At 44.0% G+C, this 15168-nt stretch overlaps 1 protein-coding gene across 3 annotated transcripts in view; it reads right to left on the bottom strand.

The window, feature by feature from the left end:
• The window catches only part of LOC110490742 (metabotropic glutamate receptor 8), a 319290-nt gene that overhangs the window by 208122 nt on the left and 96000 nt on the right, over nucleotides 1-15168 (bottom strand). For all 3 annotated transcript variants that reach the window (XM_036944571.1, XM_036944570.1, XM_036944572.1), the window contains exon 3: nucleotides 2721-2937. In XM_036944571.1, coding sequence (XP_036800466.1) covers nucleotides 2721-2937 — 217 coding nt within the window. The remainder of the gene's footprint in view (nucleotides 1-2720; nucleotides 2938-15168) is intronic.

Here is a 15168-nt window from a genome sequence, read left to right as displayed (position 1 = left end):
CACACACACACACACACACACACACACACACACAGAGGAGACAGAGGGTGTTACTTCCACTAATCAGACGCTGAAACATGGTGCTCATTGTTGCATGCCTATTGACCCTCTCATCTGACTGTCATGTGGCGTTAGTTACTAGACTAATTGGCTGGCTATTATTTCTTCTGTCTCCCTCTCTCTCTCTTTGTGTGTGTGTGTGTGTGTGTGAATCATCCATCTCTGTGTCGTAATCCACCTCTTATCCTACAGCTGGAGGAGGAGAGTCTGTCATCTGGATGTCTGGACGAAAGAGAGAGAATACCTCCCATCTGTCTCTCTCTCTCTCTCTCTCTCTCTCTCTCTCTCTCTATCTCTCTCTCTCTCTCTCGCTCAACATCTCTCTCTCTCTTTCTCTCTCTCTCTCTCTCTCTCAATGTCACATCTCTCTGTCTCTCCCTCTCTTTCACTCTATCTCTCTTCCTCTCCGTCTCTTTCAATCTCTCAGTCTCCTCCCTCTCGCCTCCCTCTCTCTCACTCTATCCCATCGCTCTGTCTCTCTCAATCTCTCCCCCCTCTGAGTCTCCTCCCTCTTTCCTCCCTCTCTCCCACTCTCTCTTTCTCCCTCTCACTCCTCTCTCTCTTCTTCTTCACACACATCAATGGGAAAACGGTGTACTATACTGCTACAAACTATAGTCAATCTTTCATTCCGTCTCGCTCCCTCCTGTTTTCACCCCCCCCCACACACACACAAGATGAGAGAATCAGCTAGTTAAAATGGACACGCCATCCCCTCTCTCTACAGACATCCTCCATCATCACGCTATTAATGGTTAGGTGCGTCTTACACGTTATGGTGAAAACATCCTTATTATGCCTAGAGGGAGCGGAGACGTGCTTCACAGACACAAACACACACATAATGTCTCGGGAATCATAACTCCTCGATTTAACAGCAATTACCACAGCTGCTCAGGAGCAGCATGCGGGGAGAAGGGTAAGAGGAGGCGGCGGCAGTCATCACAGTAATAACAATACTATTAAATAATAACTCAATCACTAAATAATCACAATCATTCAATCACAGGGGATGAGGACAGAGAGGGCGTGAGGGGAGATATATATATATACTGTATATATTTATATATATATAGAGAGAGAGAGAGAGAGAGAGGGAACGAGAGAGAAAGAGAGAGAGAGATAGGGAGACAGAGACGGAAAGAGAGAAAGGGAAAGAGAGAGAAATGCAGAGAGAGGGAAAGAGAGTGAAAGAGAGAGAGATAGAGAGAGAGAGAAAGGGGGAAAGAGAGAGGGGGCAAGAGAGAGGGGAAAGAGAGAGGGGGGAAAGAGAGAGAAAGAGAGAGAGAGGAAAGAGGATAGTTGGTCTATTATGACCCCTGTCATTACATCCATGTAGCCTGCTGTGGCCTCATTCTGTTGTTCCTCTCTTCCCCCTCGCCTCATCCGTCTTTCTTCTCCTCCTCACAGCTTCTCTTCATTAAAACCAATTCAGAGGGACAGTCAGTCGACTTCTCTCTCCTCTCAGACTCGTCACACACATACATGTAGGCACCTGCACACGCACACACACACACACACACACACACACACACACACACACACACACACACACACACACACACACACACACACATGTACGCACAAACATACGAACATCTTCCAGCCACCCTCATGTCCAGAGACCGCCACAGACCGGGCAGTGGGAGTATCATGGTGTTAGTAATACTCCACAACTGGAAGACAGGACACAGTGTAGTGGAATAAAAGCTGTCTGTTCGAGAGCAGGAATCAGGGAATGGACATTTACTTCATTCTAATCACTTAGGAGTGCAATTGCCTTCTACCCAGAGCCTACTGAATGAAATATGTTAGTTTGAGTGTGTGGATCTGCAGGGCATTCTCTTTTAGATGTTAAATGTTGTGCTCAGCATCGTATCAAATGGACAGACAGACAGACGGCTCCACTGTTGTTTTTCCCCTTCTATTCCCTCCCCCCTCCTCCCACCCCTGTCCCCTCCAGCCATGTCAACATCTGCACAGCCCTAGCAAGGCTAAACATCTAAACAGCTGACTGTTTTCACTGTCACACCACATAGCCCTCAGCACAGCACAGTACAGAAACCCACAGTAAAGGCACACAGTAGAAACTAGCCACACTGCTTACAGCAGTAAGCACAGCAGGGGCTCCAACTCAAATGGTCACTGATGTCTATCTGTGAGTTTGGGAGGGAATTCACGTGTCTGATTTGACTGTTTGAATATGGTGTCTAAATCGATGCCATATTCCCCAAAACAAACATTATGCATTTCAGTATATTTGGAATGAGGTGTCATTTCCTTTCCCACACTAAGAAAAATAGACATCGGTGATCGCTGACAAACCCGAGCAATCTCAACAAACACACAGAGACAAGTTAAAACCAACAGAGAGTGTATCTGATGAAATACGTAGTTTAAAAAAAAAATGCTGACTGACTGTCAATCCGAAGCTGACAGACACTATCTGATAGTTAATATCGCTGACGTTTTTAAATATAGATATTTGAGACTGACATCTACTAGGGCAGCTACTGTTATTCAGAGGTCCGCAGGGACCCAGCACAGAAGAGAGATGTCCAAACGCTCAAGAACTGTGGACGGTGTTCATGAAGATTCAGCACCTCCATTCAGTACTGTGTGTTAGAGTGTGTCTGAGCATGTTTCGCTATTCCACGAACCTGTTTCCCGGGAGATCTGTACGAAGGCCTCGACACCGCTCTCGCCGTAGTTCCCCTCGGAGGCGAGCGTGGACACGTAGTTCCATCCCATCGCCGTGACGATGTCCATCATTGCCTGGGCCTGGTAGGAGTCCGGAGGTACGACGCGGGAGAAAAAGTCATACCTCGTGTTGTCACTGAGCTCTGGGGCCGTGGACGCATAGCTGATCTGAGGGATCTGAGGAGAGAGGGAGAGAGAACAGAAAGAAGGGATGAGTTGGGACGGAGGAGGAGAGGAGACGTATAAGGACACGTATAGCTAATCTGAGGGGATTCTGAGGAAAGACAGAGTAAGCAGAGAGAGAGAGAGAGAGAGAGAGTTAGAGAGAGAGAGATGAAGGAATGCGTTGAGAGATGAGAGTAGAAAGGGTGTCACTCTCCAGAGGATAGGGGGACAGAATGAGAAGGTAATTACTGATAGCATGGCACTGAAGAAATTGAGATAGATTACACTAGCCAGAGGTCATACTCCATCCAAGTGGTTTATCAGAGATCAGACAGCCCAGCTGAAAGAGCTTCAGAAAAGGAGAGAGCCCAGCCAAGGTGCCTGAGACAGACAGGCAGAGAAAATGCAGGAGAGCCCCAGACAGGAGACAGGTTGGAGTGTGAAGGTAGGCAGGGAGAGGCTGGATAGGGAGGCGGGCAGAGAGAGGCTTGGATAGAGAAGTAGAGAGGCTTGGATTGAGAAGTGGAGAGAGGCTTGGATAGAGAGGTAGAGAGGGGCTTGGATAGAGAGGTAGAGAGAGGCTTGGATTGGAAGGTAGAAAGAGAGAGGCTTGGATAGAGAGGCTTGGATAGAGAGGTAGAGAGAGGCTTGGATTGAGAGGTAGAGAGAGGCTTAGATAGAAAAGTAGAGAGAGGCTTGGATAGAGGTAGAGCGGCTTGGATTGGAAGGTAGAAAGAGAGAGGCTTGGATAGAGAGGTAGAGAGAGGCTTGGATTGGAAGGTAGAAAGAGAGAGGATTGGATAGAGAAGTAGAGAGAGGCTTGGATAGAGAGGTAGAGAGAAGCTTGGATAGAGAGGTAGAGAGAGGCTTGGATTGGAAGGTAGAAAGAGAGAGGATTGGATAGAGAAGTAGAGAGAGGCTTGGATAGAGAGGTAGAGAGAGGCTTGGATAGAGAGGTAGAGAGAGGCTTGGATAGAGAGGTAGAGAGAGGCTTGGATTGGAAAGGAGAAAGAGAGAGGCTTGGATAGAGAGGTAGAGAGAGGCTTGGATAGAGAGGTAGAGAGAGGCTTGGCATGGAAGGTAGAAAGAGAGAGGATTGGATAGAGATTTAAAGAGAGAGAGGGGGCTTGGATAGGGTGGTAGAGAGAGAGAGAGGCTTGGATAGGGTGGTAAAGAGAGAGAGGGGCTTGGATAGGGCGGTAGAGAGAGAGAGAGGCTTGGATAGGGAGGTAAAGAGAGAGAGAGAGGCTTGGATAGTGGTAAAGAGAGAGAGAGAGAGAGAGGCTTGGATAGGCTGGTAAAGAGAGAGAGAGAGGCTTGGATTGGGTGTTAAAAGAGAGAGAGAGCGGCTTGGATAGGGAGGTAGAGAGAAAGAGAGGCTTGGATAGGGAGGTAAAAGAGAGAGAGGGGCTTGGATAGAGTGGTAAAGAGAGAGAGAGAGGCTTGGATAGGGTGGTAAAGACACAGAGAGAGAGGCTTGGATAGGGTGGGAAAGAGAGAGAGAGAGGCTTGGATAGGGAGGTAGCGAGAGAGAGAGGCTTGGGGAGGCATAAAGGGCACGCAAACAGACATGCAGGACAGGGAGGTAGGGAGGGCTGAAAGTCAAATGGCGAAGTAATGGAATCTGGATGAGAGATGGCCGACTGACAGGTTGATTTGTCAGGAGGGAGAGGATGCCCATGGCTGAATTTTACACACACACTCTCTTTCACACACTGACACACACACAGACGTGTACACGCACTCACACTCGTATGCTCCCACTCCCACACACACATACTTAAACACCAAAATACCTTATTTACGTAAGTATTCAGACCCTTTGCTATGACACTCAAATTGAGCTCAGGTGCTTCCTGTTTCCAATGATCATCCTTGAGATGTTTTTACAACTTGATTGGAATCCACCTGTGGTAAATTCAAATGATTGGACATGATTTGGAACGGCACACACCTGTCTACATAAGGTCCCTCAGTTGACAGTGCATGTCAGAGCAAAAACCATGCTATGAGGTTGAGGAAATTGTCCATAGAGCTTCGAGACAGGATTGTGTCCAGGCACACACACATAACACACACAAAGAAGTATGCACACGCACACATAACAAACACAAAGAAGTGTGTGCACACACACATAACACACACACATAACACACAAAGAAGTGTGCACACACACACATCACACATCACACACACACAGGAGAATGCACACACAAGTAGTCTATGGCTGCTTCAGTGGCATTCTAGGAGAGAGGGAAGAGCTGCCAATCTCTCTCCCTGTACACACACACACACACACACACACACACACACACACACACACACACACACTGATAGCTGAACACAGCAGAATCACTCGATGGGGAATGGAAGGTGTGGAGGGATTCTAGGACAGCTAGTTGTGGTGAATACTGATGGAACCCACTGCTCAGTGTCTCTGTGTCTCAGTGCTATCAACGCTTGTCAGCTCAAAAACAGCCCATCTAACAAACAACAACTAATTGGAGACTTCTTTGATTCCCAGGTGACTCTCACTTTCCTCACCTTCACCAATCTTCCAGCCATGAAAGACTGTTATTCTAGCTGCATCTTCAATGAAAGACTGTTATGCTAGCTACATCTTCAATGAAAGACTGTTATGCTGCTACATCTTCAATGAAAGACTGTTATGCTAGCTACATCTTCAATGAAAGACTGTTATGCTGGCTACATCTTCAATGAAAGACTGTTATGCTAGCTATATCTTCAATGAAAGACTGTTATGCTGGCTACATCTTCAATGAAAGACTGTTATGCTGGCTACATCTTCAATGAAAGACTGTTATGCTAGCTACATCTTCAATGAAAGACTGTTATGCTGGCTACATCTTCAATGAAAGACTGTTATGCTGGTTACATCTTCAATGAAAGACTGTTATGCTAGCTACATCTTCAATGAAAGACTGTTATGCTAGCTATATCTTCGATGTTGTCCGCTCTCTAGGAAGATATATTTGTTTTGACAAATCGTAAGTGAACTTTTGAAGTGTTTATATATCCCAAAACGAAGGAATATTACAAACACAAAGCAATACAAACGTTCATAAAGTTTAGCCAGGTAGATATTAATGATGCATGCCGGTTGAAGGTAAACAAATAAAGAAGAAATACAGTATATCAAAATATAAGGAACAGGATGGAAAACAATGGATAAAAAAAGGTTACTTTTATTTTTTTTATTAAATGAAAAGTGTCTTATTTTCCAACAGCGGAAGAATATCCACATCAAAGGAAGAAAGATGTGAGATCATGAAGATGAAATCGGGGTCGTCCGTATCGGCATGGCGACCAAGTGACCTCGTAAAGCATGCCTTTTCTGAACTCTGTTAAAGAGAAAAACGGAGAGAATGAGAAAATGAAAAAATTAATGGGATGAGTAACATGGAGAGCTAATGAGTTGATAAAGAAACAGTATACCACACACATTAAATAAATACTACACTGTCTACTGTGTTGTATACTGTGCTGTATACTGTGCTGTATACTATAATCGTCTACTGTACAGTATACTGTGTTGTATAATGTGCTGTATACTGTGCTGTATACTGTGCTGTAAACTGTGATGTATACTGTGCTGCATATTATATTGTCTACTGTACAGTATACTGTGTTGTAAACTGTGCTGTATACTGTGCTGTATACTGTGCTGTAAACTGTGATGCATACTGTGCTGTATACTGTGCTGTATACTGTGCTGTAAACTGTGCTGTATGTATACTGTGCTGTAAACTGTGCTGTAAACTGTGCTGTATACTGTGCTGTAAACTGTGATGCATACTGTGCTGTATACTGTGCTGCATACTGTGCTGTATACTGTGCTGTCTACTGTGTTGTATACTGTGTTGTATACTGTGTTGTATAATGTGCTGTATACTTAGATGTAAACTATATTGTCTACTGTACAGTATACTGTGCTGTATACTGTGATGTATACTGAAATGTCTACGGTGTTGTTTACTGTACTGTACACTACGGTGTATACTATATCGTCTACTATTCTGTATACTGTACTGTAAACTGTGCTGTATACTGTGCTGTAAACTGTGATGTATACTGTGCTGTATACTGTGCTCTATACTGTGCTGTATACTGTGGTGTATACTATACTGTATACTGTGTTGTATACTATATTGTCTACTATAGCGTCTACTGTTCTGTATACTGTACTGTCTACTGTGCTGTCTACTGTGCTGTATACTGTGATGTATAGTGTAATGTCTACTGTGTTGTTTACTGTACTGTATACTCAAATCAAATCTAATCAAATCGGTGTACACTATATTGTCTACTATACTTTACTATCTACTGTGTAGATGTGACGTATACTGTGACGTATACTGTGCTGTCTACTGTGCTGTATACTGTGATGTATACTGTAATGTCTACTGTGTTGTTTACTGTACTGTATACTACGGTGTATACTATATTGTCTACTATACTGTATACTGTACATGTGTTGTAAACTGTGATGTATACTGTGATGTAGACTATATCGTCTACTGTGTTGTATACTGTATACTGTGCTGTATACTGTACTGTCCACTGTGCTGTATACTTGCTGTATACCGTGATGTATACTGTAATGTCTACTGTGTTGTTTACTGTACTGTATACTACGGTGTATACTATATTGTCTACTATACTGTATACTGTACATGTGTTGTAAACTGTGATGTATACTGTGATGTAGACTATATCGTCTACTGTGTTGTATACTGTATACTGTGCTGTATACTGTACTGTCCACTGTGCTGTATACTTGCTGTATACCGTGATGTATACTGTAATGTCTACTGTGTTGTTTACTGTACTGTATACTACGGTGTATACTATATTGTCTACTATACTGTATACTGTACATGTGTTGTAAACTGTGATGTATACTGTGATGTAGACTATATAGTCTACTGTGTTGTATACTGTATACTGTGATGTATACTGTGTTGTACACTGTGCTGTACACTGTGCTGTATACGTGTTGTATACTGTACTGTATACTGTGTTATATACTGTGTTGTCTACTGTACTGTCTACTGTGATGAATAGGGTGTTGTATACTGTCTTGTACACTGTGATGTATACTATGCTGTATACTGTGTTGTATACTGTGCTGTCTACTGTGTTGTGTACTGTGATGTATACTGTGCTGCATACTGCGCTATATACTGTGTTGTATACTGTGTAGTATACTTTGTTGTATACTGTGTTGTATACTGTGATGTATACTGTGTTGTACACTGTGCTGTATACGGTACTGTATACTGTGTTGTCTACTGTGCTGTATACTGTGTTGTACTCTGTGATGTATACTGTGCTGTATACTGTACTGTCTACTGTGTTGTACACTGTACTGTATACTGTGTTGTATACTGTGCTGTATACTGTGATGTATACTGTGTTGTATACTGTGCTGTATACTGTGCTGTATACTGTGTTGTATACTGTGCTGTATACTGTGTTGTATACTGTGCTGTATACTGTGATGTATACTGTGTTGTATACTGTGCTGTAAACTGTGCTGTATACTGTGTTGTATACTGTGCTGTATACTGTGTTGTATACTGTGCTGTATACTGTGATGTATACTGTGTTGTATACTGTGCTGTAAACTGTGCTGTATACTGTGTTGTATACTGTGCTGTATACTGTGTTGTATACTGTGCTGTATACTGTGATGTATACTGTGTTGTATACTGTGCTGTATACTGTGCTGTGTACTGTGTTGTATACTGTGCTGTATACTGTGTTGTATACTGTGCTGTATACTGTGCTGCATACTGTGTTGTATACTGTGCTGTATACTGTGTTGTATACTGTGCTGCATACTGTGCTGTATACTGTGTTGTATACTGTGCTGTATACTGTGATGTATACTGTGCACAGCATACAGTTAAAGTCAAAGCTACTTTCATGACCCAAGACATATACATAATTATGTATATATGTGGCTCTGCTCACGAGTCACTAGTCAAACTTTTCATTTAAATCTTCACGTTCTGGACTAATGCAGAGAAACAATGATAAATAACCGCTCGTCGACTCCATAATATCAGTCCTACTGTGGTGACAAGCTTGTGACTCTCTGCCATACAGTATAAATCATCTATGAACCGAGGGTTGAGAAAGCAGCAGTTTTCAAAGCAGAGGGAGGGAGAGAGAGTCAGAGGGAGGGAGAGTCGGAGGGAGGGAGAGTCAGAGGGAGGGGAGGAGGGAGGAAATTAAGGATTCGTTACGATTTCACTGGAGAAGTTGATTAGGCCGTGAATCCACCTCTAATTCCATTTGCTCTAATGAATATGCAGTTTCAATCAGAGCTGCTCAAATAATCAGCCTGCCGGTCGGAGAGAGGAGAGGGAGAGGCTGAGGAGCGTGGTTCACAGCGATGCCAGGGAAAATAAAATCACCACAATTACACATCCCACTCTATGCAGGGAAAGCACCGATCGGCATGTTAATACTGTTATACACATACAGTACACACAAGTACACACATACATGTATACTGACAAACACAAGCACATTCATGTAATCACACAGTCCACAGGTTAGCATGTATGCATGTCTGAAAGGCAGACTTTACACAGGTTATATCAAGGGAAGAAGAGGATATGGGGACAGACAGTGACTTACTGTAAGGTCAATGTCACACTGACCGATGATGTCAATTTGTTGGAAGTACACTATAAGGAGGCCAGCATTGATGTTGAGGGGATTCTAGTCTGGACCTGTAGATTATAATTCAACTGATGTTGAGGGGATTGTAGTCCCAGTCCCAGACCTGCTCACCCCTATTACTAGTCTGTTCAACCTCTCTTTCATATCGTCTGAGATTCCCAAAGTTTGGAAAGCAGCCGCGGTCGTCCCCCTCTTTAAAGGGGGAGACAATCTAGACCCAAACTGTTACAGACCTCTATCCATCCTGAAATGCCTTTCTAAAGTCTTCGAAAGCCAAGTGAACAAACAGATCACTGACCATTTTGAATCCCACCGTACCTTCTCCGCTATGCAATCTGGTTTCAGAGCTGGTCACAGGTGCACCTCAGCCACGCTCAAGGTCCTAAACGATATCATAACCTCCATCGATAAGAGACATTACTGGGCAGCCGTATTCATCGGCAGACTCAACAGCCTTGGTTTCTCTAATGACTGCCTTCTCAGATAGAGTTCAGTGTGTCAAATCGGAGGGCCTGTTGTCCGGACCTCTGGCAGTCTCCATGGGGATGCCGCAGGGTTCAATTCTCAGGCCGACTCTCTTCTCTGTATATATCAATGATGCCCACTGCTCGCACCCACCCGCCCAACTATCATCACTACTCTGGACGATTCTGACTTAGAATATGTGGACAACTATAAATACCTAAATCTAGAATCGGCTTCCTATTTTGCAACAAAGTCTCCATTCATGCTGTCAAACATACGCTCGTAAAATTGACTGTCAAACCGATCCTTGACATCGGCGATGTCATTTACAAAATAGCCTCCAACACTCTACTCAGCAAATTGGATGCAGTCTATCACAGTGCCATCTGTTTTGTCTCCAAAGCCCCATATACTACCCACCATTGCGAACCTGTATGCTCTCGTTGGCAGGTCCTCGCTACATATTCGTTGCCAAACCCACTGGCTCCAGGTAATCTATAAGTCTTTGCTAGGTAAAGCTCCGCCTTATCTCAGCTCACTGGTCACCATAGCAGCACCCACAGGTAGCACGCGCTCCAGCAGGTATATTTCACTGGTCGTCCCCAAAACCAACACCTATTTGGCTGCCTTTCCTTCCAGTTCTCTGCTGCCAATGACTTGAACGAATTGCAAAAATCACTGAAGTTGGAGACTTACATCTCCCTCTCTAACTTTAAACGTCAGCTGTCAGAGCAGCTTACCGATTGCTGCAGCTGTACACAGCCCATCTGTAAATAGCCCATCCAACCAACTACCTACCTCATCCCCATATTTTGTTTTTGTTTTTCTGCTCTTTTGCACACCAGTATTTCTACTTGCACATCCTCGTCTGCACATACAGTCGGGAGAACATGTATTTGATACACTGCCGATTTAGCAGGTTTTCCCTACTTACAAAGCATGTAGAGATCTGTAATTTTTCTCACTTCAACTGTGAGAGACGGAATCTAAAACAAAAATCCAGAAAATCAAATTGTATGATTTTCAAGTAATTAATTTGCATTTTATGGCATGACATAAGTATTTGATACATCAGAAAAGCAGAACTTAATATTTGGTACAGAAACCTTTATTTGCAATTACAGAGATCATACGTTTCCTGTAGTTCTTGACCAGGGTTGCACACACTGCAGCAGGGATTCTGGCCACTCCTCCATACAGACCTTCTCCAGATCCTTCAGGTTTCGGTGGCTGTCGCTGGGCAATACAGACTTTCAGCTCCCTCCAAAGATTTTCTATTGGGTTCAGGTCTGGAGACTGGCTACGCCACTCCAGGACCTTGAGATGCTTCTTACGGAGCCACTCCTTAGTTACCCTGGCTGTGTGTTTCGGGTCGTTGTCATGCTGGAAGACCCAGCCATGACCCATCGTCAATGCACTTACTCAGGGAAGGAGGTTGTTGGCCAAGATCTCGCGATACATGGCCCCATCCATCCTCCCCTCAATACGGTGCAATCGTCCTGTCCCCTTTGCAGAAAAGCATCCCCAGCTCCATGCTTCACAGTTGGGATGGTGTTCTTGGGGTTGTACTCATCCTTCTTCTTCCTCCAAACATGGCGAGTGGAGTTTAGACCAAAAAACTATTTTTGTCTCATCAGACCACATGACCTTCTCCCATTCCTCCTCTGGATCATCCAGATGGTCATTTGCAAACTTCAGACGGGCCTGGACATGCACTGGCTTGAGCAGGGGGACCTTGCGTGCGCTGCAGGATTTTACTCCATGACGGCGTAGTGTGTTACTAATGGTTTTCTTTGAGACTGTGGTCCCAGCTCTCTTCGGATCATTGACCAGGTCCTGCCATGTAGTTCTAGGCTGATCCCTCAACTTCCTCATGATCATTGATGCCCCACGAGGTGAGATCTTGCGTGGAGCCCCAGACCGAGGGTGATAGACCGTCATCTTGAACTTCTTCCAAGCACACCAAGCTGCTTGCCTATTGTCCTGTAGCCCATCCCAGCCTTATGCAGGTCTACAATTTTATCCCTGATGTCCTTACACAGCTCTTTGGTCTTGGCCATTGTGGAGAGGTTGGAGTCTGTTTGATTAAGTGTGTGGACAGGTGTCTTTTATACAGGTAACGAGTTCAAACAGGTGCAGTTAATACAGGTAATGAGTGGAGAACAGGAGGGCTTCTTAAAGAAAAACTAACAGGTCTGTGAGAGACGGAATTCTTACTGGTTGGTAGGTGATCAAATACTTATGTCATGCAATAAAATGTCAATTAATTACTTAAAAATCATACAATGTTATTTTATGGATTTTTGTTTTAGATTCCGTCTCTCTTACAGACCTCTACATGCTTTGTAAGAAGGAAAACCTGCAATATCGGCAGTGTCTCAAATACTTCTATTCCCCACTTGTATATCACTCCAGTGTAAATTGCTAAATTGTAATTACTTCGCCACTTTTGGCCTATTTATTGCCTTACCTCCTTACTTCATTTGCACACACTGTATACAGATTGTTCTATTGTGTTATTGACTGTACATTTGTTTATCCCATATGCAACTCTGTGTTGTTGTTTTTTGTCTTATTGCTTTGCTATATCTTGGCCAGGTCGTAGTTGTAAATGAGAACAAGTTCTCAACTGGCCTACCTGGTTAAATAAAGGTGAAATAAAAATAATAATAAACCAATTCTACCAAGCTCTATTATAATATCCACCCTGACCCAGGTCCCTCGGGGGGAAGATGGAAACATTTCTCCTCTCTACTGAGGCTGCTCTGTGTGGTGTGTGTGTGTGTGTGTGTGTGTGTGTGTGTGTGTGTGTGTGTGTGTGTGTGTGTGTACAGTGCTAATGGAACTGTCTGGGGCAGGGACAGAGCATTAGGCTGACAGATGGGGCTGCTCTATAGCTAATTAACCCAGACACACACAAACACAGAAAGACCTATTGTAAAACAATCTGACGGAGAAGGGTGGACATGCGTCAGGATTAAGGGTGAGGGGAGAGACCATTACACGCACACAGTTACACACACACACACACACAAGCATACACACACACAGAGAGTTGATGGGCTGTATGCTGCTGCAACGACACAGTGGCCTGTCAGGGTTGATGATGGTTATTAGGCAGGAAATTACTCAAGACTCAACTCAAACAGCTAACTGAAACAGGGGACATGTTATTGTGACGCATATTTCCACCATCTTGTCACCTCCCCTTTTAGACTGTGATACAGGTGAAGATGAGGAGCTACAGTAACAGATTGTATCCACGGAGAAAAATGACACACCAGTTGTCACAGCACCTCCTGCCTAATGAGAAGCACTGCACGACACTCATCAAGTTCCCATACCAGCACCCCAATCTGCCACTTTGGTTAGTCAAGCCCTATGGAGTGTGTGTGTGTGTGTGTGTGTGTGTGTGTGTGTGTGTGTGTGTGTGTGTGTGTGTGTGTGTGTGTGTGTGTGTGTGTGTGTGTGTGTGGTGTGCGGAGTGGTGTGCGTGTGTGGTGTGTGTGTGTGCGTGCGTGCGTGCGTGCGCATGTGTGTGTGTGCTCACGTGCGTGCGTGTTTGAGAGAGAGAGTGCGTGAGTCATGTGTGTGTTCCTGCATTAATTCACGTTGCCGAGGTGATTCTGAGAGATTTAGCTAGCTATGAGCTCTATATAAATGCCTCAAATCCCCTCGGCACAAACAAATAAAGGATATATCAAAGAAAATAAAAACAATCGCCTCATTCTGTCAAAGTTCATCCTTCACTCCTGATCCAGGATCCCAACAGAGGTTTTCATTGCTTCTAAACAGCATTCCTATACTCGACTGTGTGGAGAGGAGAGCTGGATGGATAGAGGGAGAGGAGTTGAAAAACAGAAAGAACAGGGATGGGGAAAGAGGTGGGAGAGAGGAGGAAGAGGGATGGAAACTGGGAGGATAGAATAGTAAAGATAGATAAAGTGGGGTAGGGGGAGAGAAGGTTGAGAGAGAGAATTGTTCCCCAACTTGGCTCTAGCCAATTTAATCAATCCTGGATAACATCCACCTCTCCTCAAGCCTGCAGCGATTCCTCACCCCTGATTACAGCCTCACACATACGCCTGGCTGACATCCAGACCTGGCCAATCAAATTACCAGCACCTTCCAACACAGGGTACTAGATAACAAGGTGAACTAATTAAATGAGAAAGACATACAGTAAAGTAGAAATAAAATATGAAAACTTTCAATTAATAGACCAAGAAAGTGAAATGGAATATTCCTCAATTTATGATATTGACACGCTAGTACCACAACCTGCAGTGCACTCAGCATGGTGAAGATAACAAACATTTAATCAACAGGTGTGGGTGCCAGTGGCTAGGTACTGTGACCATATACTTAGAATGAGTATATGGTCAAAGCGACAAGTTTAGATGTTGATTGGTCTGGTCCTCCTTCCTTTCCTTTCCTTTATTTTCCTTTCCATTCCTTTCCTTTCCTCTCCTTTCCTTTCCTTACTCCTCATTCACAAAGAGCTATTGGTGAGGTAGTATGTCGTTACAGAGCTCTGCCAGCTGTAGGCCTACTCAGATGTGTGAATTCATGGGTGTTTGGAACTGTGTCAAGTTAATATTGTTTTGGCAATCTGTTTAGGAAACAACTCTTTTTCATCATTTTTTTGTATACTAAATACTGTATCTCTCATCACCTGCACTGTAAATGAAATGCCACCTATTTTTGTGCCTGATCTTCTGACTCTGACACAACTGTTGCTGCTCCAACCTACTAACCTACTGCGTGTGTGTGTGTGTGTGTGTGTGTGTGTGTGTGTGTGTGTGTGTGTGTGTGTGTGTGTGTGTGTGTGTGTGACGGGTGAGGCAGCTGTGGTGCCTGGGCAATAAAGTTTGAATATCTTTGTCAATATGACCCGACCCCGCTCAAATTATATATTTTTTTTTACCAAGGATCACTGTAGAGACTTCTTTATTTGAAAGACAAACAGCACACATACATGCAATATACTGTATAACTTATCTTGCAAGCAGTATATAAGAGAACTAACGGGACTGCCACAGGCGGAGCTCCTGATGGCCGTGT

The sequence above is a fragment of the Oncorhynchus mykiss genome, chromosome 15, assembly GCF_013265735.2.
Source record: "Oncorhynchus mykiss isolate Arlee chromosome 15, USDA_OmykA_1.1, whole genome shotgun sequence".
Taxonomy (NCBI): domain Eukaryota; kingdom Metazoa; phylum Chordata; class Actinopteri; order Salmoniformes; family Salmonidae; genus Oncorhynchus; species Oncorhynchus mykiss.
Note: the sequence above shows the minus strand (reverse complement) of the source record. Positions and strands in the feature narration are given on the sequence as shown.